This window comes from Heliangelus exortis, chromosome 12, assembly GCF_036169615.1.
Source record: "Heliangelus exortis chromosome 12, bHelExo1.hap1, whole genome shotgun sequence".
Taxonomy (NCBI): Eukaryota; Metazoa; Chordata; class Aves; order Apodiformes; family Trochilidae; genus Heliangelus; species Heliangelus exortis.
In genome coordinates this window covers 17,755,023-17,781,143 of record NC_092433.1, presented here as the reverse complement: position 1 = coordinate 17,781,143, position 26,121 = coordinate 17,755,023, and the positions used below count along the sequence as shown (strand labels likewise).

Here is a 26,121-nt window from a genome sequence, read left to right as displayed (position 1 = left end):
TGCTAGGTGGAGCTGGCACATGGAGAGGATCCCTCAAAACCAAGTGTGGGTAGTGCTTTGGATTCACTCAGTGCTTAGAAGCTCTAAACACAGTGAGATACAGAAGCTGGATCTTTTTCCAGCAATCTGAGCATCCACCAGAGGGAACAGAGCCAGGGCTGTGACCCACGAGCGTGAAACGTTCGTCAGAAGGGACAAACGGAATGTGAAAAGCCACCAGAAACTCCCAAAGTGGGTCAAATTCCTTGATGTGTCTAACAATAGATGTAGGGTGGGAAAGGCAGGGTCAATCTGGTTGCACACCCTCCAGTGCCTCCTGAAATCTGGGCTCTGCTCTGGGCCTGACTCTGTCATGGTGAAATTCAAAGCAGGCGGCTGAAATCGTGGAATCCTCAGAGCTGCCGGCTCAGCCTTCTCTACCCGGGCCTGCCTGGCATAATATTAGCTTCATGCCTGAGTGAGGAGGACTTGGCTTATTAAACTTGCAAACCTGCCTTGCTTCAGCCCTTGGGTATTTAGGACTGCCAGGTCTCGGGGGTAGGATGCTCTAATGCTACTTTTACGCCACGTCTACCGCAACGAAGCTTCCTTAATTGGCTTGTGGTTCCCACCAGCACTGCAAGCAAACAGCCAGCCATGGAGAGAAACCTGCCAGGGAAAACCAGGAGAGAAACCTGCCAGGGAAAACCAGGAGAGAAGCCTGCCAGCACCACAGCCACTGTTCCGTGTTGGTGCATCCTTAATTCACGTGTTGTCTCTCCCCCCGAAGACAAACAAGCTGCGGAGCCAAAAAGCTCTGTGGGGAGGGATGTGCAGCAAGATCGGAGCATGAAAAGTGAGGGTCCTCATCCCCAAAGCATCCCCTTGGGGCCCTGGGCAACCTGATCTAGTGGAAGGTGTCCCTGCCCATGCAGGGGTTTGGAACCAGACGATCTTTAGGGTACCCTTCCAACCCAAACCATTCCACGATCACCTGCCCAGTCGGGTTCTTCCCTCCACCAAGTCTTGATTCTCCAAGAGTCTGGAAGGGAACTTGCAGTAAAATTTCTTTTATTTTTCTTTTTAAAAACAGCCAGCCCCCCCTCTCCTTCCTTGCTTTAATCACTTTAAAACAACCCTAGAGGAGCCAGAGTAGGGTAAATAAATGTGGGAACCAGGGGACTTCTTGAACTGTTAAGGAAATCAATATAAATCACAGGGTAACCTTGCCCTGATATCTTCCTTATCACCTCTGAGGCTCTACCTGCCTTTGTCTAACAACAATCTCAGTTAATTAGATAATTAATCTAATTATCTAATTAGGTGGAATCACTACTACTGATTCCACCTAATTAGGTCCGTGGCTGTACCTCAGCAGCAGTGGTTCTCTCTTTCTGGCCAACCCCTCCACCTTCTGCCATGCCTGAAACCAGGCACTGACACAATTCCCAGCTCTTTGTTTGCTTTAACCAAAACCACCTGGAAACAGTTTTGCATTTGCACTCGGGTTTTCCTTGCATGAGAGCAAGGTGGCCAGTTGCAGAGTAGAAAAGGAAGCTCTCCTCACAAGATTAATTTTTCTTTTTAGCGATGAATGCACCGAGCTCGTTCTCTTTAATTCGCTCTCCTGGTGCAAGATTAATTTTAGCTCTGAACACAGCAACCTGTTATGTTTGAATTCATCTTAGGGAAACACACTGCCCTGAGGCTGGGGAAACAACGTAAGTAGCTTGCTTTCCCCCTTTATTTGGACAAGTTCAGCTAAAACTCATGGCTGCAGTCCCAGACGTGCTTTGTCCCCCTGCAGAATTGGGGGTTGTCCTCTTGCTGCAGCTTTCCCAGTACCTCCTGTGTTTGATGGCACAAGGGAGATGGACAGAGGCTGTTGTTCCTCCTGGCAGCAGAGCCCCAGGGCTCATCTCTGCAAGGATGCTGGAGCTGGCAGCCCCTCACTGGTTTTGGATGGGTGACAGCAGCAGCCCTGTCCCCTAAGGAGCTGTTGGATGCCTTCAGGCTGCAAAGCCACCATCCAGCACTCAAGGGTTTTACCCACTTAATGCCCAAATTAGATTTAAGGGCTTTTTCCTATGTTCCAAAACAAATCATCAGCTGTCTTCAAAGCAGGCAGCCAGCCTTGGCCCTGAGGAAAGATGGATGTGCTCACTCTTCTCATCCAGAGCTCTGCTTTCTCAGGATCTCACCTTACTCTCCAGCCTAAGCACAAGAAAAGCCATTCAACATCTGAGCAGTCAGGACCTTCGACTCTTCCAGCCCAAGGAAAGGCTTTTGGTTCATGCCATCACTATCAGGAGAGCCTTGCTGGACACCCCTGGGCTCAGAAATTAGCACTGTGTGGTGCAGTGTCCACGGGAACCCTGGCTGGAGCCCAGAGAAGATAAAACGGGCAGGTAGGTTCTGCAAGAGCATTTCTGCAGTGGGTTACTTCTCCCTTCTGGAAATGCTTCCTTCCCCTATTGCTCCCAGGTTAATCTGCTGCAATAGCACCCAGACCTGTGATCTGGTTCTAGGGAGAGAGTTCTACTCCTGCCTGTGACCTCTTGCATGACTGGGATGGTGGCAACAGATGAATCCATGGCTTTTCATTTTGCTTTCTTCATGTTTTGGTTTGGGCTTTTTTTTTTTTTTTTTTTTTAATATATGTATTTATATATATATACATCACTGAAGCACCATAAAATGTCTCCCTGGGGTAGTTTGCTTTTCCTTTTAAAAAAAAGTCATATATTATATATATTTTTGAACTGCTTGGAGCAAAGTTGTCTCAGCATTCTCATTTTGAAACTTCCATATTGAGGTGTTTATTACAGAATCATGAAAATTCCCGCTTAGTTGAAACTTGGCAAATGCTTTTTGGCTTGAAGCAAGTTTTCTTTTGAAGGAGTTTACTATTAAGTGTTTAAGGCTTTGGGTTGGTTTTTTTTTTTTTCCTAGATATTATTTCTTTTGAAAAAGCAACACCTTCCAGAACTGGATTCAGAAACACTGGGCCAGCTCTGCCAAAGTGTGAAAGCTGTGAGTCAAGCAGAGAGCTGCAGCCATTCCTGCTTTTTCTGACATCTGTTACAGGAGTAAGGGAATTCAGCTGTACTCTACAAGCCAAGAGGCTTTTCTGCTGTTTTGGTGAATCCTGGGTGGCTGCACTCCCACCAGATGCTGCTGATCCTAATGCCAGGGCACAGCATCTCAGGTTGCCCAGAGCAAGCAAAATGTGCTGTACCTGTAAGAAAACTGAGTGTGCAGCAGGGTTCTTGTTCTGTGCCTTGAGTAACATCCCTGGCAGGATCTGGGATCATGTTGTTCCAGTGGTGTAAATGGCATTACTGCTGACCTGGGTTGTGCTTTGGGCTCAGTGCTGAGGACACAGTCTGTACTTTGTTTTATACTCACATGCTTTTGTTCTTTCAGGTGTGCAGACCTTCCTGCCACCTGAGATGTTTCCTAACTCTACACCTAGATGGGATTTCTTCTGAGATTCTGAAATACTGTAGACAGGCTTGGTTATTTTTCTTTCATTTTATTTTTCCACTTTCTAGCAGCATCCAGAAGTGGAAGTACCCAAGTCTCAAGAGTGCTTTCTCTGGCTCTGCCTTGCAAACTCCAAAAGTTTGAAGAGATCTGATAATCACCCTTCCCTTTCCTTTCTTATCAGTTAACTCTTCCCCCAGAGGGGTTCGCAGTGCCCTCCCTGACATGGCTCTGGTCTCAGGACCCTGCCTGCTGGCAGTGCTGGCTAAAAGAGGACAAAATAGCATTGGTGCTTCCAGTCCAGTCCTTCTGGTGCTTATTCTATTTTTGCTCTCCCGTTGAAGTGTCCACAACAGAATTGTGCCTGTGCTGTCAGGATACCAATGTATCACCATCATTTTGTCTCACAGATATGAGAACTTCCCTGCAATATTTAGGATACTTTGCTGGAATCCCTGTGGCTAAACAACTGTGATTTGGCTCTATATGTATTGTCCCTTCCATGACACAAAATGTACCAAGGTGCTTGAATTTCAATGTTGGATTTGGGTTTTCTTTCCTCCCCCCTCGCCCCCCAGCCATGCTATCTTAAATTTATTTCTGTATTTTATTACATATAATTGTTTGGCACTGTGCTGCCATGTAAGATTGCTATGCAGATGTTACACAGCTCCAGTTACCATTTTCTACTCGTTGTGTTTCTTCAGTCTGTTCAGGAACTTTCCACCTTTCCTCATCCCAGGCTTCAGTGTCCTACAAACTGCGTGGAGCTAGAAGATTGAGGTGCTTTTTTCTTGCTTCTAGCACAAAGGGAGGGGGGGGGACAGTTTTGGAGATGTTGCTTGTTTCTATGGATAATAATCAATAAGAGCCATTACAGAGACAACTACATACATCACTAAACTTTGACCTCTGCTCTCCAGAGCAGTCCCAAGATGCCTATTCATATGCTGGTGACATCCAGATTGTGCTATTGCAAAAGCCTCTTTGCTTGGGAAGGGATTACAGATTTAAACTGTGCAGCCTTTGCTATCTGTAGAATACAGCATGCAGGATGCTTAGCTAGGGCCTCTACTTTTTGTTGGCTTTTTTTCCCCTTCAGCTGAGTTTTTTATTTAATGCTGTTGCACGCAGGGTTTTTGTGCCTCTCTACCTTATCGGGCTGTTTTGTACTCCTGTCTCTCTGGCATTTTAAGGGTTTGCAGACCCTGGAGATTCTTGGCACTGGCTGTTGCTTGCATATTGCTCCTCATCTTTCAGATCCTTTTTCTATTACGTTGTTCTTCTGCAGGCTGTTTCTGATAGAAAGTTTTAGGCTTGCTGTTTGAAGTTCCTGATAGTCGGCGTTTGATCGCTTACTAATACAGTTCTAAAACTATTTTCCAAAGGACCCAAAGACTATAAAAATAGATCTATAAATAGATCACAATGAAAAAGATAGGGAAAAAAAAAATCCCCCCGCTTTTAAAATACCCTTAGTTTGCCGAATAGGGGAAGTTTTAAGTTTTCTGGGAGGAAAAAACATGCGTACCAAATTTAGATGCAAATTGGAAATCCCTGGGCACTTGAGAAACCCATTTCTAGGAACAAAAGCTGGATGAAGGGTTTTCTTCTCTCTGTGCCTCTTCTCTTCCTGAGAGAGAGAGTCTACTGAGATCTGTTGGCAGGAAGCAAGTCAGATGAGATTATTTGGTGTGGGTGGGTGAGGAGGGAGAGCCAGGACTCTGCTGACAGCAGCAGGGTCTGACCTCAGTGGGATGGCAGGGGCAGGAGGGGCTGTGTGGGCTGCTCTGCTCTGGGAGTCCTTCTCCAAGTGACCAAGGTCCATCTTTACATTCACTGCCTTTGCTCCTCCCATTCTGAGGCTGTTTCTGTTCCCTGCTCCCCTGAAGGTTAGAAACAGAGTTCTAGTTTCCAGCCCATGTGTCCAGCACGGATCAGTTGTGCTCTTTTTTGCTGCTTCTTAGCTCTTTCATTGCTCTGATGTGCTGCCTCCTTCTCTGGTGTATTTTTTAAAGAGTTCGTATCCCCTCACAGCTTTTTTTTTTTCCCCCTAGGCTGAGCAAGTTGAGTTTGTAAAGACTCCTCTGATAAAACAGGCTTTCCACTCCTCTAATCATCTTAGATGCTCTTCTCCGTGCTTGTCCCAGCTTAAAACCATTTTTTTCTTCAACTGAAGAATTGTCTGGAGAATGGTAGTTCCAAAAAGATCTTGCCTGTGTATTGCATAGTGCCATTCTACTTTTCCCTGTCTCTATTTCTTAGTACTTCTGATGTCCTCTGCTTGACACTGGCATTTTCAGGAGCTAAGTCAGAAAGTTTTATTATGAGCCACCAGCTGCCAAAGTCAGTAACACTGGATATTTCATCCCATTTCCATTTTGCTCTCTCTCAGTCATTCCCTTCCTTGGATGCAACACTCTGCTTCTCATCTTCTATTTATTAGCACAATCCCTCCTTTTCCTACTGGGGTCACTACAGAAAATACCAAGAAATATTCATCCCAAGGCAGCTGTCTTGAGCAGCTCTACTGATGCTCTTTCTCCACCTCCATGGCTCTCACTTCATCCCTTCCCTACTTTGCTATACCTGTTCAGCTAAAAATGTCCCATCTGAACATTCATCCAAGTTCACGTATCTCCCACAATTATCAGTGAAGTCTCTCAGTGTCCCTGCATGAATCTGAGATGCTTGATAATTCAGAATGTTTTGCTGGAGTGTGTAAAGACCTCTCTAGGTCTAGACCTCTCACCAGGGCCATCCATCAGCCAGGTCAGCATTTACACAGCCTCTAGCAGAACCCTTTTCCCCAAAAACCTACAAACTCAGCCTGGGCCAGGCTTTTAAGGATGCTGTCAAGTGCTAAGTGAGACTTTCAAGGGGAGTTTCCTCCTGACTTCTTGCTGGCCTTGGCACCTGAAGGTGACAGCATTTAATGCTTTGAAAGCAAGAGAGGGTGTGGTGAGCTGGCCACCAGCTTCAGCCCATTGCATGCTTTCTGGTTTGGTATTTATTTTGTGGTGAAGACTTCCAGGCTTCTGAGCATAGGCTCCTGCTTCCCTTGCCAAGGATGCTCTCATGGTAGGGCAAACATTACTCTGCTTTGTGTGAAGTCTGCTGGCTTTCACACAGCTTCTTTTGCTTCCATCCCTTGATGTCTTCTCAGAGGAGGCCAAACACATTCAGCTCCCCCTTCAACAGGACAGAGTGAAATGAATGCTGGCTGTTAATGTAGCTGCTTCACCATTTCTACCCTCAATTGCTAATTTCCCTTTCCACCCACTTCTCCTAAAAGGTGCTAATCGTGTGGTGATGCACAGCTTCCCTGCCCCAGAGACACCAGTATCACTTCTCATCCTTTCAGCTCTGGTTAAATTAATAGTGGGACCTGTGTCCTGAGCCTGATTCCAAAGCCTGTGCAACAAAATCCTTATTAAATCCACAGAAAAGTGATTTACCAGTGGCTAGACCTCAGGCAGCTCAGGACGTAGTCACTTCTCAGAAGTTATGCACATCCAATGCAAAATTACAAAAATGTGTATTTACCACAGGGACCAACGGGGCCAAGCAGCTCAAGTTCTTGTTTATGTTTGGCATTGAATCCTATGCACAAATACTGACTTTGGCTGCACTCAAAGCATCCTGGTTTATTTTAAAATCTGTTTATACTGATGGTCCAGGTGCAGGGAAACATCCCTCAGCTCTCAGCACCCCAGCTTTTGGTGGTCTCACCTGACTGGAGAGGCTCAGCTTGGGATGTGGCTCCCAACATCCCTGGCCAGCTGCTCCACGGAGGGTATGGACCAGAGGTGTGGACTGGTACCTGGTTTTGGGGTTGAAACCAAGAAGCAGGAGCAGCTGCAGCACTGCTGGGGTGTGGGATGGTTCAGGAGAGAGGGATGGGGATGCTGAGCTGGTGCAGAGAGGTAACCATGATCTGTCTCATCCCAACATCTCTGTACCCGACGTGAAGGATGTGCTGATGTGCAGCCCAATCTTTGCTGGGCATGAGTTCCCAGTGTAGACTGGGACAGCCAGGTTGGTCTGAGAGGTTCACAGGCTCATTGAGTTTGGAAAAAACCCCTTAAAATCAGAGTCACAGCCATCCCACCCTGTTCTCCCAGTTGCTGTGAGTTTGCCTGCCCTGGTGCTGTGGTTTTTTTAAAAGGTTTTTGTTGTTAAAAATGCACATGGTGGGGGACCAGGAGAGGTGGAAAGAAGTAGGTTAACAGGACCCTGTTGCACTTGAGAGTGTTGTCAAGCAAGGAGCTGCACACAGCTGGCACTGCTGAGAAAGTAGCATCTTATGGAGGCAAGGGTAGAAATTTCTTCAGGTAGATTTGCCACCAACTGAACAAGCACCATGGAGTTTAAAACGTTCAGCTGGAATGAGTTTGGTGTGAAAATATGCTCATGTGTGAGCCTAGAAATTCACTCTTTTTTTTTTTCCCCTTCTCAGTTCCAGACTGCTGGAGCTAATGAGGAAAAGTGCCCTGACCGTGGCTTCCTTTTGGGCACCTAAGAGCCCAAAGTCCCCATTAAAAGTCCCCAAATGCTCAGTGGGGTGCACTCCCCATGCCACCTTGGTGAATTCTGAGATGAGCAGGATAACTTGCTGACACTGTGGTGTGAAAGAAACACCCCACCAAGGGAGCTGTCATTTAGTTTGGCTGTATCTTCAGCCCTGCCAATGGTTCCTGTCTTGGTGCATCAGTGTCTGGAGGGAATGCAACATCCCAAAGCTCTGGGAATGATCACAACCTGGGAATGATCACCTTCTGTTGCATGAACATGATTGAATGAAGTCATGCTAGACTTGGGTTGCCAAGCTTTTAACATGTGATGTTGAAAGCCTTATTTGACGAGGAGGAAAAGTTTCCAGGGGAATGGACAATAAAGGATGTAGTAGGTTTTTGGAAAGAAAACAGCTTTTTCTATTAAAATAGAACAGCAACCCTGAAACTTTTTTTGAGGACATAAATTGCTTTCTAAAACTGGGCTGTTGCTCTTTGGTGTTTCCACAATAACTTTCTCTGTGCCTGGTGCTTTGTTTAATGTGGTAGCAAGGAGCCAAGGGAAGCAGCTGTGGCAGAAAACAAGAGTCAGGCTGTGCCTGGAGCTCCTTCAGAGCCAAAATTTTGGTCCTTTCTGTGCTCCTTCTCAGGTTCTCCACTGACCTTGTCCCCAAACACAGTGCACTTGTTGCCCCCCCCAAGACATAATTGCCATGAAACTCAAGCAGGGGTTGCACACCAGGACTCTGGGCTTAGCAGACCCCATGAGCAGTGCTGAGTTACTGTTCCCACACAGATTCCCAAAGCAAACGTTACTGCCGTAATCCAAAAGAGCAAAAATGTTTGGAAAGCAGCAGATGCAATGGGAAAATGACACTTCCTACGTGTGATAATTGCTCAACCTTAACACTGCCCTTAGAGTATGTCTGCTTCTCGCCGTATTGTTCGGGAACTTGTGTGGCATAGAAAAAAAGTCACTGGAAGCCTTTTGTCTGTACAAATGGCAGTGAAAGGGGTTGGCAGTGGTGCCAGCAAGGGTTAAATTACCTCTGGGGGGCTGGGTAGGGTAAGTGGATTACATGCAGCTATTAAAGGCAGAGTGGTGGCTCTGTCAGCATGATTTGAGTGTTAAAATGGGCACTGGTGGAGGGGGAGAAACCTCAGTGGCTTCTGAGTGACTCCTGATCACTAAGGCTTTAAAGCACAGAGCACGGTGTTTTCCTCCTGTCATGGTAGGAGTGTATCTCACCTTAACCCACTTTCACTTCTTGGCTTTTAAGTATCAATTTTCTTCATTTTTTTTTTTTCTTCTATTCAGCCATAGGTTAACTTTGTCCAGACTGCCTTCACCCTGGCCCTGCAGCCCTGCTCCAAATCACAGCCCCATCCATCACCCTGCATTCATCCCTCCTGTCCATGCCGTTTCTTGCCTGGGGATGGAATTTTGCTCTTCCCTGGTGGGAGCCGCTAGCTCGGCTTCCTCATCACTGAGAAAGCACGATGAAAAAATGTCAGCTTTGCACCCGTGTGGCTGGGAGGGGATGATCCAACTTCTGTCTTTATTTGTTTGTCCCTCATTACCCCTTCCCTTCCCGAGCTGCTCATTGCCCTCATCTCCTCACACTGCTGCTGCCCAGGAGCCAGCCCTGTGTGACAAGTGGCTCAGCAAAGATGGCAAGAGCTTGTCCTCGGCTCATCCCGCCCTCCATGCCAGCTCCAAGGTTTCCATCACCTCCAAGATGCAAGGGGGAGCAGGACCGAGCTCGGCGCAGGGCTGATGCTTTTTTTTAGAGGGGGGAGAAACGCCACTTTATTTATTTATTTATTTATTTATTGCCAGCTTGGAAGTTTTTTTTCCAGAATCAGACCTTTTGGTGTTGATAGATCACCGAGGGATAGGTGGGAACATTTCCGAAGAACAGAGCAGCGCGGTGGGGATGCCTTTGGCTGGTGACCTGACCCAAAGCGGCAGCCGGTGAAGGGCGGCAGCCGAAGCATTCGCGAAAGGCACGGGGAGCCCGTGCCTGAGGACGGGGCACGGAGCCGGAGTTTGCTGCCGGCTGCCCAACCCAACTTCCAGAGCAACCGCCCCAAGGAAGGGGCGAGGCGAGGCCGGTTCTGGCCGCCGTTCCCTCACGGATCGGGCCTACGCATCCCCCGGCCCCGCCGGTACCTGCGGCCCCTCCCGCTCCCTCCCGGCGGGCAGGACGGGCCCCACGGCACCGCTCTCCCCTGACGGGCTCCCGCCCACGGCAGGCCCCGGAGGGGACGCCTCCGGGCAGGCGACGAGCCCTCTGAGGGGGAAGGGACGGGAAAGGAAGGGGCCACCCGCCACCGCCACCACCGCCGGAGAGGAGCCCGCCCTCCTGCCGCGCCGGGGTCCCGGTGCGGGGCGCAGCGCCCGCGGCGCTGAGGAGAGGGAGGCGGCCCCGAAGGAGCTGCGGGCCGGGCTCGGGAAGGGGGGGGAAGACAAGGGGGGCTGGTGCGGGGCAGGGGTGGGACCCGGCGGGGGAGCGGTGCGGCGCGGGGGGCACTCCCCGCTCTCCTCTCCGCTCTCCTCCCCGGCGGGGCTATCGGCGGGGCCGCCCCCATTGGCCGCGGCGCGGCGACGAGCTCCGCCCGCCGGAGCGGCGCGGGGAGGGAGAGAAGAGGAGGAGGAGGAGGGAGGGCGCCGGGCTGCGCTGCGCTGCGCTGCGCTGGTAGTCTGGAGCGGAGCCTGGCAGCGGCAGGAGCGGCGGCGCAGGGGTGAGGAGCAGCCGGAGCCTGCTGGACGGAGGCAGCCCCGTCCCCCTCCCCTCCCCCTCGCCTCTTTCTTTGTGCGCAGGGCAGGGGCGGCCCCGATCCATGGTCATGGGCGACAAGAAGAGCCCGACCAGGTGAGCGAGGGCACGGGGGGCGCGGGGGCGGGCGGCGAGAGGAACCTAAGATGGAGGGAGCGTGTCGGGGGCCGCCCCTGCCTGCCCTTACCCCTGCCCCGCCGGCGGCCGAGGGCCCGGCCCGGCTCGGCGCTGGCGCGGCGGGAGGGGATGGCGGTGGGTAGGCCCCTGGCTGGTAGTTGCGTGCGTGTGCTCAGCCGCGGGGGAACGGGGGGGCCGCGGCGGAGAGGGGCTCCTAAGATGGAGGGAACCCGCGGGGAGGGGGGCGGTGTGCCCGCGACCGCCCCGCCAGGTACGCGGGGGGCCGGGGCGGGGGGGGGGGGGGGGGGGGGGCTGCGGGCCGGGAGGGAGGGGGAGAGAGAGAGAGAGAGAGGGAAGGAGGCTGCTAAGATGGAGGGAGCGTGGAAGGGCAGGAGGAGGAGGAGTGCCGGTGTCTCCCTGCCTGCCGCCGGTGCCAGGGCTGGTCTGGTGTGAGAGCAACCATGGCGGCTCCGCTCGCTCGCACTCCCGCTCCGCGCACTCGCTGCTCCCAGACAAAGGGAGGTTTAACAAGGTGGAGGAGGGAACGCGCCTCCCAGCCTTCAAACTCTCCCACCCACCCTCCCACCCTCTTCTCCGAGAGGGAGGGAGGCGGCCCCCGCCGCGGTACGGGGGGTGCCGGGGGAGGTGGCCGGCCCGGCCCGGTTGGGCTCGGCCCGGCCCGGCTGGGCCCTCCCGCGGCGCGGGGGCGGAGCGCGGATCCCCACCGCACCTCTCCGGGAGCCGGCCCGGGTAGGTGTTTGTCGGCTGTTCCCGGGTGCGGGGGGGAAAAAGGGCGGTGGGAGCAAGGGGCTGGGATTCGGGGCACTGTAACATGGTTTCTCATGTGTGTGTTTTCTTTCTCTCCTCCTCTCCCTCCTCCTCCCGCCGCCTCTCTCCTCCTCCCCAAACACACACGTACGCACCACACGCGCTTCCCCTTCTCCCTCCTCAAGGCCGAAGAGGCAAGCCAAACCTGCAGCCGACGAAGGCTTTTGGGATTGTAGCGTCTGCACCTTTAGGAACAGCGCCGAAGCCTTCAAATGCAGCATCTGCGATGTCAGGAAAGGCACCTCCACCAGGTACGTCCGCACCTCTCCACGGGGCTCTCGCTCCGCGCCGGGTTGCGTTTACTTGTTGATTTTTTTATTATTTTTTTTTCCCCTGTCGCCCGGGTGTCGGCTGGATTCGACCTCCTCTTCCTCCCTTCTGTCCCCATTCAGAAGCTTGTGGAATTTAAAAATTCTCTTTCAAGCGTTTAATTGGAAGACATGTTCTGTGGATGTGGCAGCGACCTGAATCTTTTTGTTGTGCTGTGCTTTTTTGTCACTGGTGTACGGAGGACCTCTTGGAGATCTGCAGCCAGTCAGAAATGTTCCGACTGTGGGTTGGGGCAGATGTTTTTTTTGTGGTTTGAGTGGAGATTTACCTGTGTTTTCTATTAGGAGTAGAAATTACTGAGGGTTAGGGAGCGAGAGAGCAAACGGCTGAAACTAAAGATGCCACAAGAACAACTCCCTCCCTGAGATGTTGATCTTTTGGCTTGGTTGTCATCTGAAAGGAATTGGCTTTGTGCTCAGTGTGAGAATGGTGTGGATTTCTGTAAGCTTGAGCTGTCAGGTCTTGTGCAGAGTAGCTGTGGAAGTCTTTATGAGATGGCAGCTGGCATACAGTAGTTAATTTAATCTCAAAAAAAAACCCCAAAAATCGACCCAAACACTTAAACTCTGCCAGTTAGTGGGTTGAGAAAGTTTGTCCTGGAAATACCAGTTGGTGCTAAAACAGGCATGAGGTCCTCTGATTTTTTTTTTCCTCTGATCTGTTCTACCTTATTGACTTTTTGTTCATATTGTACCTTAAAAATTCCGAGTTCCCGTTGCTTTGCTCTGCCAAGGAAGCGATCTGTAAGATACCCATTGTGAAAGGCATAATTTTCCTCCTTTGAGTGAAGATGCTCTCATCGGGCGGTGGTTTGCATGAGTTGGCTGTCTTGACTTGATTGACAAAGGAGGTGAAACTGTGTTCAGTTGGTTATTGTTCACACTTAGACAATGTGAAGTGCCTACATTTTTAATGGGGAGCCTGCTTTTGGGCCATTGCAACTGAGTCAGAGCAACAGTGCTGTAGTGCTTCACTGTGTGTCTGGTGATGCGTGTCCCTTACAAGGATCTCCACACTATTTACAAAACATACTGAGGTGTTCTGTTTTAAACAGTGTAATTACAGCACTGGATAATTTTGAGCTTTTGGGATGATGATGTTCTCCAGGCACCTGGAGCTGATTCTTCACGTTCTGTTCAGTTTTCGTTTGTCATGTGCATAAACCTGTGGATTCCTGTGATTTTTTTCCTTGGCTTCTCCCTTGGCTCAGGTGAAGCATGGTGATCCTGCAGTTGCCTGGGCTTTAACTGTGCTGCTCCAGTGCATGGTTGTTGGCAGGAGAGCAGCAAGGAGATGTAGGAGCCCATGTGTGTTGTCTCATGTATCAAAATCTATCATTTATTTGGCCACCAAACTGACATTCATTTTGAGAGCCCCAGCTTTCTCTTGCATGCTCTTACTTTTTTTTTTTTTTTAATTTAAAAAAATGATAATTTTCAAACTGTTTATTGAGGTAGTAGGATGTTTTGTCTTTTAAAGGGCCATTCAGAGGGAAAGCAGTTGATGAATTCAGGTTAAGAGCTGTAGCCTTACTTGCAGATGTGATCCTCGGGTTTAGAACATTGTACTTCTGTTTAGCTTTTAATGGACCCTTCTGAATGGCTTCTAATTTTAATTCATTTAATTCATCAGCTTCCTATTCATTTTTGCTGCTTTTAAAATTGCTTTTGTTTGTAGAATTTGCGAAAGTATTTAAAATATTCAATGGACCATCACGTCTGCTTGCATATTTATATAATTTTTGAATAAGTACAACTGAAAGCATCAGTGACTGAAGGTTGTGAGTGAGCTGGGAAGAGCTGGGAGGTCAGAGTTCTTGGTGGTGGTGTTGCTTTGAGTGTTCCAGTATGAGTCAGTGCTGGGGAAATTCTTCAGAATTTTTAAAATACATAACTGATGCAAAGATCCTTAACGAGTTCTGATGGATAATTTATTACTTGAAATATAAGGTGTTGGATGAGCTTGACTTTTAAGTTGCAATTTGACAAGTCGATGACACTTCTCCACATTTAAAGCTGCCTTGGTTTGTTAAGGTTTACTTGGGTAACACTTATTGGAAATTTATCAAAGTCGCCTTTTTAAAAGCTCAACAAAGCAGTGAAAGACAAACATTGTGGATGTGAAGCAAGTGGCTTTCATCAAATTAGTGTGTGCAATTACAGTATGCCCAGGTTTTTTTATTAAGATCTGGTATGACCTACTTTCTCCCCCCTGCCATTTGACTGATGAAGCCAGTTTATTTGCTGTAGAATTTACTTTGGCTGATAAATATTCTCTGATTTGAGAACTTCAGCTAATTCTTAGTGTGTGTCTATTTTTTCAGACTCTATATACTCTCTTGGTGTGTGGGAGGGGTGGCTGGCAGCAGTTAGGAGTTTTACTTTGTCAGATCCAGCTATCCCCTTTCCCTAGGATCTTGTAAAAGGAGCTTAAAAGATGGTGAGCTGGAGTTGACCTGCCAAGTCAAAATCACTGTAGGTGCTAAACAGTTAAATTGCACCTGAATACTTCTTCAAGGGGCTGTTTATAAATATTTCACTTGCACTTTTAAATAAAAATGAGGTCAAATCCATCTCAAGAGAATTGGGAGTTGTTGTGCGAAGATTACATTAAACCTGTACTTGAATGCTGGATTTGTTACAGTGTGTCACTAACTCCCTTTCTTCAACTTCATTCTTACTGTTTTATGGCCAAACTTTATTTACATTTTATTTAGGCAAGGGTTTTGAGTTTTTTTCCACTGTTTTCCTTCCCTGACAGTTATGGCAAAGATAAAACCTATGCTCAACACAAAATTCACTTGGGTAGGATGATGATTTCATTTGCTAGCTTGGGGGTGAGCAATGGTTTGCTGGGGTGTACAATGCTTTTTTTTTTTTTTTTTTTCTCCCTTTTCTGGAGGTTTTGGTGTTGGTGTAACAGTGCAGGGACCTGGTGTTGGCCACCACTTCCACTTGCATCCTGCAGCTCTTCTGGTACTTGGCTCCAGCATAGCCACAGACCAGCTTCTGGTATGCAGGAGAAAACTTGAATTAAAACTTGTGCTGGGAAGTTTGGTCCACACACACGTGTTCCCTTCCAATATCAATTCCTTCTTCAAAGGTGGAAGGAAAGTTTACTTTGGATTTCCTAGGACTGTGCAGGAAGAATTTGGCCTTGTATTTCCTGTTACAGGGAGCTGTGTGTTCCAATTTGAGGGTAGATGGTAGTTCCCTGCTTCCATTTGTTTTTATTAAGGGTATTTTTGCTTCTTTCCCTTTTCATTCTTTTCTGGTTCATATTTGTTGTGTTCTTGTACACCTCTTGTAGCTTCCTCTCTCTTCTCAGGCACAGCCAGGCAGAGTGCTTGGGATTGCTTTCAGACATCATTGTGGAGGAGAATATTCCTTCCCTTCCTCTGATTTCACAGAAATAGGGATTATTTTCTCAACCTTTCCTTTTGAATAAATGGGCAAGTGGTGCATGCAGCTTCTCTGATGGCAATTTTTCTCTGACTTTAGCCTGAGTGCTTTCCTTGTCTGAACTTCGCCCTCTCTATCATGAATGTACCTTGATTACAGAGAAATGCACTAAAAAAAAAATCAGTGAAAGATGCAAGAGCAACAGCTGGGTGCCCTGACCTGCAAATTAACAAAACAGTGAGACTTTATAATACAAAATTAGTAATTTGTAGTGTGTATGTTCTCTACAAGGCATGCACTTAACAAATATTTCTATTATATTTGTTGGTAACACGTGTATAGCCAAAGTGCCTGGTCTGGAGGTTGTATCAAGGGATTTCAACATTGTGGAGGGCTCAAGGAGTGTAGGTCAGAAATGTTTCACTCTTCTGACATTCTTTTGAGGGGAAGTCAAGTGAAACCATTCATCATAATTTTAAGATGAACTTTCTTTTCTATGGAACAGGTATCTTGCATACATACTGCTCTTTGTTCCCCATCATTTTTCCAGAAAACACTTTTTCCATGTTGGCAGGATCTAAGCTAGCACCTTGAAGGACACAAACTACTGTCCATGTCAACATTGAGAAGTATTCTCTTGTTCAGCATCCAAGCTAGGCTGGCCAGAATAGACACCAGACAGTCCTACTATTCTTGGAATGAGGAGTCAGGTTCATGATCCTGCCCTCTACAACTAATAAATGTGCTGCTTATTTGCCATCTATTTGCAGACTGCTCTTCTAAAAATGCTTGCTTGGGTGTGTAGCTGTGGTGTAGGTTAGAAGCAAGGTGGTTTCATTCCATGCTTTCAAGTGAAATACCTTTCACCTGCATCAAGGTGGGTTTTATTTAGCATCATAGGTGGGTTATTTTCTATAAAAATGGAGTATGTGACTTATCTGGAAAAAGCTTTTTTTGAGGGGGGATATTAATGCTTTTAAGCTGAAATATTTGTTTTGCTAATTGACCATTTATGTATGGTTAAATCATCCCTATTTTTCCTATAATTGCTGAAGTTAAATGGCAGTTGGATGAGGTGGAGTGGAGCATGGTCAGGACCAGCCTGCAGTCATGCAGGTGTTCCACAGGGACATCCAGATCCTGAGGATGTTTTCCCTCAGGAACTTTGTTGGTAATGAGTGATGAGAACAGTAACTGCCTATGTCCTGGTGAGTGCTTGAGTGCACTAAACCTGTCTGTAAAATGTTTGCCCACATGTAACGAGTTCTTCAGACCTCAGTTGTCTCATACCTTGTAAAGGAATTAGCTGTTACTTTCTGAATTTACAGATGAGAACTTCTCCTAGGCCTGGCAAACCCCTTGGGCCATGGGAGCTAAGGAAAGGAGGAGCCTTTTGCAAACCTGGCATTTTGCAGACAATGCTGGTGGTTCACAGCAAGCCTTGGATTCTGGAGCTGTGGTTTGGCAATACACAAAGTTTAAATTCATTACTCCTATTGCTGGGCCCCAGGTGCCTCAGCCACATGGCTTTGGGGTATGGATCCATTATGAACTGCCTCCTGGTACAGATTCATGCCACACTTATTTTTTTTAACTAGCAGAGAGTTAGTCTGAGAGATTTCATCTGAGCAGATGAAGCTGTTCAGCTTCAGCTCAGCTATTATCTGTCATCCTGGTGCAAGTGGCGTAAGATCTGTGTCTCCTACTTGAGCTGTTTGAGAGAAATTAGAGTTGTGTCCTGATTTGCTCTTTGCTGGTGTTTGGCTCTTGTATTAATGATCTCATTACCATCACCCCAGGATTTCTCTAGTGTCTCAGCACCTCTGGGAAATCACTGTCAGCAGGAAGGCTCTTCAGTATTGATGTGCAGCTCCTTGGCAATCCCCCTGTGCTGTGGTTGCCAGATTTGGGTGCCTGAGATGCTGTAGGTGACAAACACTGTGGGTACTGTGGTGGCTGCTGTGGCTCCCTCTGCTTCTACCATTTGGATAAGATCCTGTTAAGGAATGATAGCTATACCCTTTGGAGTGCTTTTTTTTTTTAATGGGGGGGAGGAGAAGACTTTATGTTAAATAACACAGTAAAACCCTTAGTGTGGGTAAGGTGTGTTTCAGTGGCCATGTGGATTACCTATGTGGGTTAAGTGATTGTGGATGGTAAGGTTTAAAGGTCCATCTCTGATTTCTATTGGAGACTGTGTAAAGATCTGATTGATAAGCTGCAACACTGAGCATGTTTATCTACCACTGGTAATATGCAATATGGATATTAGTAATTTTTCCCTTCCTCCATACCCTGCTTTTTTTTGGGCGATGGGAATCTAAATCAAAGCATGTCTGTGTGTGTAGGAGGAAAGGGCATGCATCTTTGTTCTCTTGCTGTAAACAGACCTTGCATCCACTGGGAGACTGGCCCTGGCTCTCAGGGAACTGGTAGGCAGAGGAATGCCAAGCAACCTTCTCTGGGTGCCTTTCTTAACTGCCCTGATTGTTTCATGTTCCCATCAGCTGGTTGTGGAGGGGCTGCTGCATGGCTGGTGTGTGTGTTTGCACCCTGGTGTGGGTTCCTCCAGCAAACAGAGCAGTGTATGAACTAGGAATTAAAATGTGTGCAGCTAGGAATTAAAAAGTGTGCTGGCTTAATAGCTGAGAGCAGGGAGGTGGTAGATGTGAAGTGTGGATCCCTGCGGCCACTGTGGATCTTGGGATCCTCCTATGGGATCTTGGCTTGCTGTCCTGTGCTGAGCATTAGTGTCCCCACCAACTTGTAGTGCTGTGGGGCTCTTCAGGTCCCTGAAAACACCACAAACCCAAGACCAGTGAGAGATGAAGGTTGGCAGGTAATGTGATGTGGACAGGGTGGATTATTTTGGCCACATCCAGCTTTCTGTCCTACAGCCTGGATAACCCTGCTGCAGCTCCAGGCTGATGGTGAGTTAGGTGTCACTTGTACTCTGGCTGCTGTGAGATCTTCTTGGCACTAGCAGTGTGAATTCCATGGTTTTGCTGTTGGTAGGCTCACCATTCCATGCTGTGGTCCTGCCCCTTTTCTTCCTGCCCCTTTTCTTCCTGCCCCTTTTCTTCCTGCCCCTTTTCTTCCTGCCCCTTTTCTTCCTGCCCCTTTTCTTCCTGCCCCTTTTCTTCCTGCCCCTTTTCTTCCTGCCCCTTTTCTTCCTGCCCCTTTTCTTCCTGCCCCTTTTCTTCCTGCCCCTTTTCTTCCTGCCCCTTTTCTTCCTGCCCCTTTTCTTCCTGCCCCTTTTCTTCCTGCCCCTTTTCTTCCTGCCCCTTTTCTTCCTGCCCCTTTTCTTCCTGCCCCTTTTCTTCCTGCCCCTTTTCTTCCTGCCCCTTTTCTTCCTGCCCCTTTTCTTCCTGCCCCTTTTCTTCCTGCCCCTTTTCTTCCTGCCCCTTTTCTTCCTGCCCCTTTTCTTCCTGCCCCTTTTCTTCCTGCCCCTTTTCTTCCTGCCCCTTTTCTTCCTGCCCCTTTTCTTCCTGCCCCTTTTCTTCCTGCCCCTTTTCTTCCTGCCCCTTTTCTTCCTGCCCCTTTTCTTCCTGCCCCTTTTCTTCCTGCCCCTTTTCTTCCTGCCCCTTTTCTTCCTGCCCCTTTTCTTCCTGCCCCTTTTCTTCCTGCCCCTTTTCTTCCTGCCCCTTTTCTTCCTGCCCCTTTTCTTCCTGCCCCTTTTCTTCCTGCCCCTTTTCTTCCTGCCCCTTTTCTTCCTGCCCCTTTTCTTCCTGCCCCTTTTCTTCCTGCCCCTTTTCTTCCTGCCCCTTTTCTTCCTGCCCCTTTTCTTCCTGCCCCTTTTCTTCCTGCCCCTTTTCTTCCTGCCCCTTTTCTTCCTGCCCCCTTGGGCTTGAAGGAGCAGATGAGTCCTTCCAGGGTTCCTTGAGAACCACAGAAGTTCATGACACTTCTGGGGAGTCCTCCTGGTGCCCAGGAGCATGGGAGCAGGGCAGGATAACAGCTCGGAGCTTGCAGAGGATGCACTCTGCATGTCCTTTATCGCATCTCTCCTTGTCGATGTAATTCCTCTTACAGGGAAACCCATTGACCTATTTTGTGGGATTTCGGGTGGTTCTGTAGGTTAGTGGGTTCCAATCTCACAATGTAGGTCACTCACAAGGTGTTGCTGAAGTTTTGTTGTGTGTAGCTCTGACCTGGAATAAGATTCACACAAACTGTGTGGCTGTCTCGCGGCTGAACGTTCCGTCTCCCTTTGCACTCACCTCCTTCTTCAGCAGGTAAAAGGAGAACTTTGGGCCCTTCCAGAGGGAAAGAGTCTTACAGGAGGGTTTGTGAGGATTTATATCAAATGTGCATATTTCAGGCAGGTCAGGGCAAATGATCTTTATTGCCACTTCATGTTTGTTGAGGTCACGGCAAAAAAGGCAGCCCGTGAATACAGAGTAACCTCTCCCTGCTGCCCTTAGCAGTTGCCCTGGATTACATGATATGGCAGAAACAACGTGGAAATGCCTTCATTACATTTATATAAGTTCCTTTTACAGCTGACACATGCTAAGTACACTGATTGTCTCTTTCTGGCAGATTTTCTTTACATCAGCCAAAGCTCCTTTCACACTTTTTTGGTACGTCTGGAGGTACAACTAAATCCTTAAAGTGTCTCTTCCCATAACCCAGCTATTAATGAGGTGTGTGTTCCTCGTAGCAGAGTGCTAATTGGTACATCAGCAAATCCTCTGCCTGTTAAACACTGGAAAGATTTAATTCTGACTGGCTTTAATATAAATGAGAGGGGAAAGCATCACTACTCCTTGCTGACTGAGTGGGTTTTGTCTGACTGCTCGGTAACTCAGGATCTTCAGAGTCAGGTGAATCTCTGTTCCTTCCTAGAAAAAATAAAGCTAACTGGCTAAAACTGGGCACTGTTTTGATAGAATTTTAGTACTTAAGTACAGTGTTTCTGAAACACCTGTGGCCAATCTTCTTGTGAAGTAATACTGGAAATGCATAAGCAAAAGAGGTTGTAGGGATCTACAGTATGGATTATGAAACCAGGAGAGCTGATTGTGAGCCATATGTGGTCTCATTTGAGACATGTGCCTGGGATTGTAGGGTAACCCCCGTGCTGTAAGGAGAAAAACACTTAAAATTTGTAATTATGTTCTTTACTGCAGAAGCAGAAGTCTTGTAATAGTCAAACTGATTTTAACCTTCTGACAGAAAAACATTTTGAAGCATACATTTTATGGCAATTTGTGGAGAGCTGAAATGTTCCATATTTAAGTCAGAACTGTGCATGCTTTATGTCAGTTGCTATATGAAGGTGCAAGCTTCCAGAAACTATATTTACAACTTGCATAGGAATATGTTCAGGAGTTCTAGAAACTTTGGTTTGAGGATCTCATCAGATTGGTTGTCTTGAAATAAAATGGAAGCAAAACAAGTCAGTTTTGGATTCTGTTTAGGGGTAAACAAGGAATAAATGTTTAGACGTGTTTTCTCAAGCAGATTGTTCTTTGGGATTTCAGAGTTATGATGGATTGTGTGTAACATGCAGAGGTACTAAGTGAAACAGAATATCTTGCCTGAGATGAAGCTGCCTTCTTTAGATTTATATTGTTGAGTTGACAGACGTGAGACTGATTATAATCTGAAATACTGTTCCTGAACTAAATTATTTTTGTACAGGTGGAACTATGAGTAATTCATGTGCAACTTAACACAGTCAAATCAGGGAGGTGGATGGAGGCTGGGGAACTGTGAGAATTCAGTAGCTTCAATGATGTAAAGTTGACCAGAATGCTGCCCAGGGAGTGTTGAACATAGGTTACAACCTGTGTCCTGCTCCCAGATGTGCAGTATTTTTTGATTTATGGGGGCAGTTCTTAATTGAGTAGGGTTATTATCTTTTCAGATTTTCATTATCTATGTACTAAATAAATAAATGGGAAGATTTGTATTTTCTTGCAGGTGTCAGTGGGGATAATATGGTGTTGGTATGATTTGAGCCTGTGTGAAAGAGGCTGGAATTCTTCACCCTTTATCAAATAAGCCAGCAAAATATCTTCAAGTTGCCATTTAATCCGTATGATTGTAGTCACTGTGTTTTTAATTTGATCAATAAATTTATGTTTCTGGTAGGTATTTAATTCCTGTGTTTAAAAAAAAATCATCTAGATGAGCAGAAGGATCTAAATCTTCCTTGTCCTGGTTGGACGAGGCATGCATATATATTTTCAGGATGCTGGAAATGTGTGTTTCTGCTGAAACGTTCAGCTCTAATTATATATCTTGGAGCTCTTATTCTGAAAGTGCTTTCACTGTGTTTTCAGAAGTGGTTCTGAGCACTTTCTCCTCCTGAGATGAGATTTCAGGAAGAGAGGCAATACATTGATGGACGATGGCCCTGTGATGGAGTCAATCAGCCAGTGCAGTCATTTGTCTCCTGGGGATCCAGGGCAGAGCACATCATTAGCAGCAGAAGGGGAGGTTTTCCTCAATGCCAGCACACTGAGGGAGCTCTGGTTGGTGCCTGTTTGCTGCTGTTGCTGTTATTTCAGGTGCCTTACAGGGAACAAAAACCATTTTCATCTGTTATCTCCAGCAGTCATGGGTGTGGATTAATTTAACAAAAATATTTAATAATCTCTAGGTAATGTTTCCAGTTCAGTGTGGTATTGGCAGTTTGTAAACCCCTGTCACCTAAAACTGCTTGTCCTAAAAATTGTGGATTATTTTGGGGGAAAACATGTGTGTTTGTATTGGTTTTACGCACAAGGGAGTTTGATTTGTGTAGGAGAGACTTCCAGCTGCCCAGTGCCAGCGTGGGATTTGAAGGATGGTGTGTCCTAATCAGAGGAGAAGTGCTGAAAGTGAAGCTGGTGGGATGTAGAAGTTCCTCTCATAGTGTCTGGGTGATGGATCACTTAAGGATCACTTGGTGTGCTCCAGATGGCAGGCATCATCTGACTTTGTCCAGGGAGGACAAATTAACCTTCAAGTGGCTGTTCCTTCATGGCTGCTTTGCTCCTTTTGGGGCTCTTTCCTCTCCGTGGAGGTGGTCATATTAAGAATGAGTGTGGGCTTTCCCCTGAGTGGGCAGGAGCACTCCTGTGATGGATAAGGGCTGCAAACCTTGCCCAGGCAGCATCTTGGTGTCTGGGGATGGTGAATTCCCACTTAGCATACAATAAAGCTATTAATGTTGGCAGAAAAGGATTACTCTGAATGGTTTGGGGGTGTTTCTCTGTACCTGCTGGTGATGTGAGTAGGGAGGTGGCAGCTGGGGTGCTGCTTGTCAGGGAGAACATTTTTTTTTCTCCTCTCTATTAACTCCCTGTGACTCTGGTCAGTTTGGCAACTCCTGTGCGTAGGTTTAACTGTCAGTGAAGCAAATGTAATAAGAAGCCCCTGCAATATATGGATTATAGGAGGTTATGTTAATTTTTGGAAAACACACTGAAACCCTGAAATGTCTTCTCCAAAACTGCTCATGAATTCAGACTTAACAACCCCCCAATCTTTATCGTGGTTTCTCTGCCCTATATAGATAATAATCATAGAATCCTAGAATTGGCTGGGTTGGAAGGGACCTCAGAGATCATCAAGTCCAACCCTTGATCCACTCCCCCCGTGGTTCCCAGCCCATGGCACTGAGTGCCACATCCAGGCTCTTTTGAAATATCTCCAGGGATGGAGAATCCACCCCTTCCCTGGGCAGCCCATTCCAATGTCTGATCACCCTCTCTGGAAAGAAATCCTTTCTAATGTCCAACCTAAACCTCCCCTGGCACAACTTGAGACCTCTTGTGCCCTCTTGTCTTGCTGAGAGTTGCCTGGGAAAAGAGCCCAACCCCCCCCTGGCTCCAACCTCCTTTCAGGGAGTTATACTTTTAAAATAAGAGCAAGGAAACAAGTAATGATAGAGCTGATTTGATAGATCATCAAATGATGATGAAACAAATGATGATAGAGCTCCTGGAACTTCGTGGTGGGTTGACTTTGTACAAGTTGTTTCCCTGCTGTGTGCAGTGATGTCTTTTGCCCCTAAAGCACCAGAGGAATGGCCCAGCTGTGTGCTGCATGGGTACTGAAGACAGGGGTTTGTTCGAGTTGCACAATTTTACATGTAGGTTAGCAGAGTAAGGAGCATGCTTGATCATGGGTGTGGGAATACTGTGCTCTGGCAGCAATTAAGAGTCATTAATTAAAAGTACTTATTGCCGGATGTGACTCAAGTTAGTTGTAAGTTGCTTAACTTCTGAGGTCAAAAAGATCTCATGCATCAGAGACAAGTGTTATTAGCATCCGTGGGATGTTGGGGCTGTCCACAGGGACAGGCTGTAATACCAGACCTCAAACTGTGAAATTTTGAGGTTCATTAAATGGTTTATTGACAGCGACAGCTTCACAGCACCTCGACAAGCAGGGACCAGGCATTTGCATTCAGTTTAGATCCGTGAAGGGCTCATTAAGGCTTCTGGGTTGCATTGGCTGGGAATGTGCAAGGGTGTGCTGGGAATTTATGCTGCTGCCCTGAGATTCTCTGTTTTTATAGAGAATATTCAACCAGCATTCAAAGAACAGTAATGATACTTTCTAATAAACAAAAGCTCTCCTGTTTGGATGATGAGGATGACTTTTTCCAATTACAAATTAATGGAGTGATTAAAAAATCAGCCACAAACAGGAGGTAGGACACCATGCATGCTGCATCCTTCTGTAAAACATGTGGGAGATAACACCTTCATGTTCAGTGTGTGCATTTATAAAGACTGAAAATGTGAGGACAGTCTCATGGCTTGTGCTTTGCAGGGGTGTTTGTCCAGGCATGTCAAGCAAGCCAAGAAAAAAGGTCAGCAATAAGTTCCATGCCAGTTCTCAGGGGTTCTTCCTAATGTGCAGGTAGGGTGAGGGATAACACCTAGCAGAAATTCAGTTTTCTTTCCATCTCTTTAGCTTTTCCCTTCTTGCCTTTTTTTTTTTCTTTCTTTCTGGTCTTGTAAGCCAGACAATCTTTCCCACTGGCACTGTGAATTCAAAGCAATGAAATTGTACAACTGTGTACTGCACTTAACTTGTTTTTAAAAGCCTGTCACAAGCATGAGTGTGTTTTGTTTTCTTTTTTCTTAAAGGCATACGACCAGGTTTACTCAGTCATGGATGAGGGAATATGGATGCTGAAATTAGTTCAATAGTAGCTGGCTGGTTTATTTCTGAGTGTGCTAGCATTTGCAATTCTATCTTGATTCTACAGGTAGTTGATGCTCATGGAGAATGTGACCTTTTGCTCTTTGCATTGATTTTTCTGAATTGTGTCCAGAGGCTGCAGAAATCAGTGCAGCACTTTGTTATCAGCTGGAAGGGCTGGATCAGGCCTCAGAGATGGATGCATTGAGAAGAAAGGGAATAAGCTGATGTGGAACTTAACACAGTTATCTTTTGTGATCTTGCTCTGCTCCAGGACTGGTTTTTTTTCCAGGGAGATTTTTTTTTAATAGATAAAAAAGAACTGAGAAATGAGTTGTATTGTACAAAGCCCTAAATGAGACTCAGGGGGAGAGCTCAGTCTGCATAAGTGGAGGTCTCCTCAGACTGCTTGTTGTTCCCAGTTGTCCTGAAACCTCTAAAGTTTGAACAGAGGCTGAGACTGATAAAACTTCAGATCTGTTTTTCATTTTTAAAGTTAAGTGTCCCAGATGGTGACCAAACATTGTCTTGTTTGTAAGCAGAAAGAAACAAAATACCCAGGGAGTCCAACACACCCTGCAATTTTTGTAGGGCTATAGTTCTCAATGTGTTTCATCTGTCTAAAGTTCAGTCTTTTTCTGCCAACTGGGTAAAATTCTTGGTTTTAATGTTAGTGTACAAATCTGTCACTGCTACCTATGTGCTCACTTGGATCAAGAAGTTGATGTTCCTTCTCCATGGAGCTGTATCCATGCTATTTCTCATCAAGTTGGGAGATTACCAGTAGGTAAGATGGGTTGATTATCAGTGGTATGATGCTTATTCTGTCTGCTCAAGTTTGGAGTATTATTCTTAACTTATAAACTAAGGGTCCTCCTGGAAGAATTTCTGGCTTGAGGCAGAATAAGTTTTCTTACCAGTTTTGAACTACTGGGACTATTGTATTCTTTTGAAATTCTATTCATTGCTTCACAAAACTGTTACATCTTGAATCATGCATAGCCTGAAGACTATCCTGGGGGTAGGGAGACATAAATAATTATTTAATTGGGCTGCTCTGTTGTGTAGCTTAAATCACATTGAGTCAATGGAAAAGGCTGATTTTATTCAGTGTTTTACTGTAGGAATTCTCCAAGTCCTAAGCTGAACATTTATTTTGGTAAAATTTTATGTGGTGTTGCAAGCAAGATGTTCAAATATGGTTTGACTTAAGCTTTTAGTTTGTGAATAAAAATGTTGCAGATCTTTCACCTTTCAGATGTTTGGTAATTACACTGAGGTCTTAAAAGGAGGAGTCTTACAGGGAAAACAGCATCCTATTGGAAGGAAAAAACTTTGTGACTAGCACTTACAAATAGTTAACTGTTTTTATATTTCATTAGTTATGGAAAAAAAAATCTTCAGTGGTTGAGAGCAGAGATAGCAAAAATTTGAGTAATATTGTGTTAATTAAAACGACATGGATGTGTCTTGAAAATGGACTTCTGACAGGCAGCTCAAAAGCTTAAAATGAATGTCAAACTTAGTTTTTTATTCTGC

At 46.6% G+C, this 26,121-nt stretch overlaps 1 protein-coding gene across 1 annotated transcript in view; it reads left to right on the top strand.

Annotated features, from left to right (window-relative positions):
• The first annotated feature begins 10,662 nt into the window (after nt 1-10,662).
• RYBP (RING1 and YY1 binding protein) overlaps nt 10,663-26,121 on the top strand; it is a 41,118-nt gene continuing 25,659 nt past the window's right edge. The window contains exons 1-2 of the mRNA XM_071756322.1: nt 10,663-10,855; nt 11,830-11,955. Coding sequence (XP_071612423.1) covers nt 10,824-10,855; nt 11,830-11,955 — 158 coding nt within the window. The 5' untranslated portion in view covers nt 10,663-10,823. The remainder of the gene's footprint in view (nt 10,856-11,829; nt 11,956-26,121) is intronic.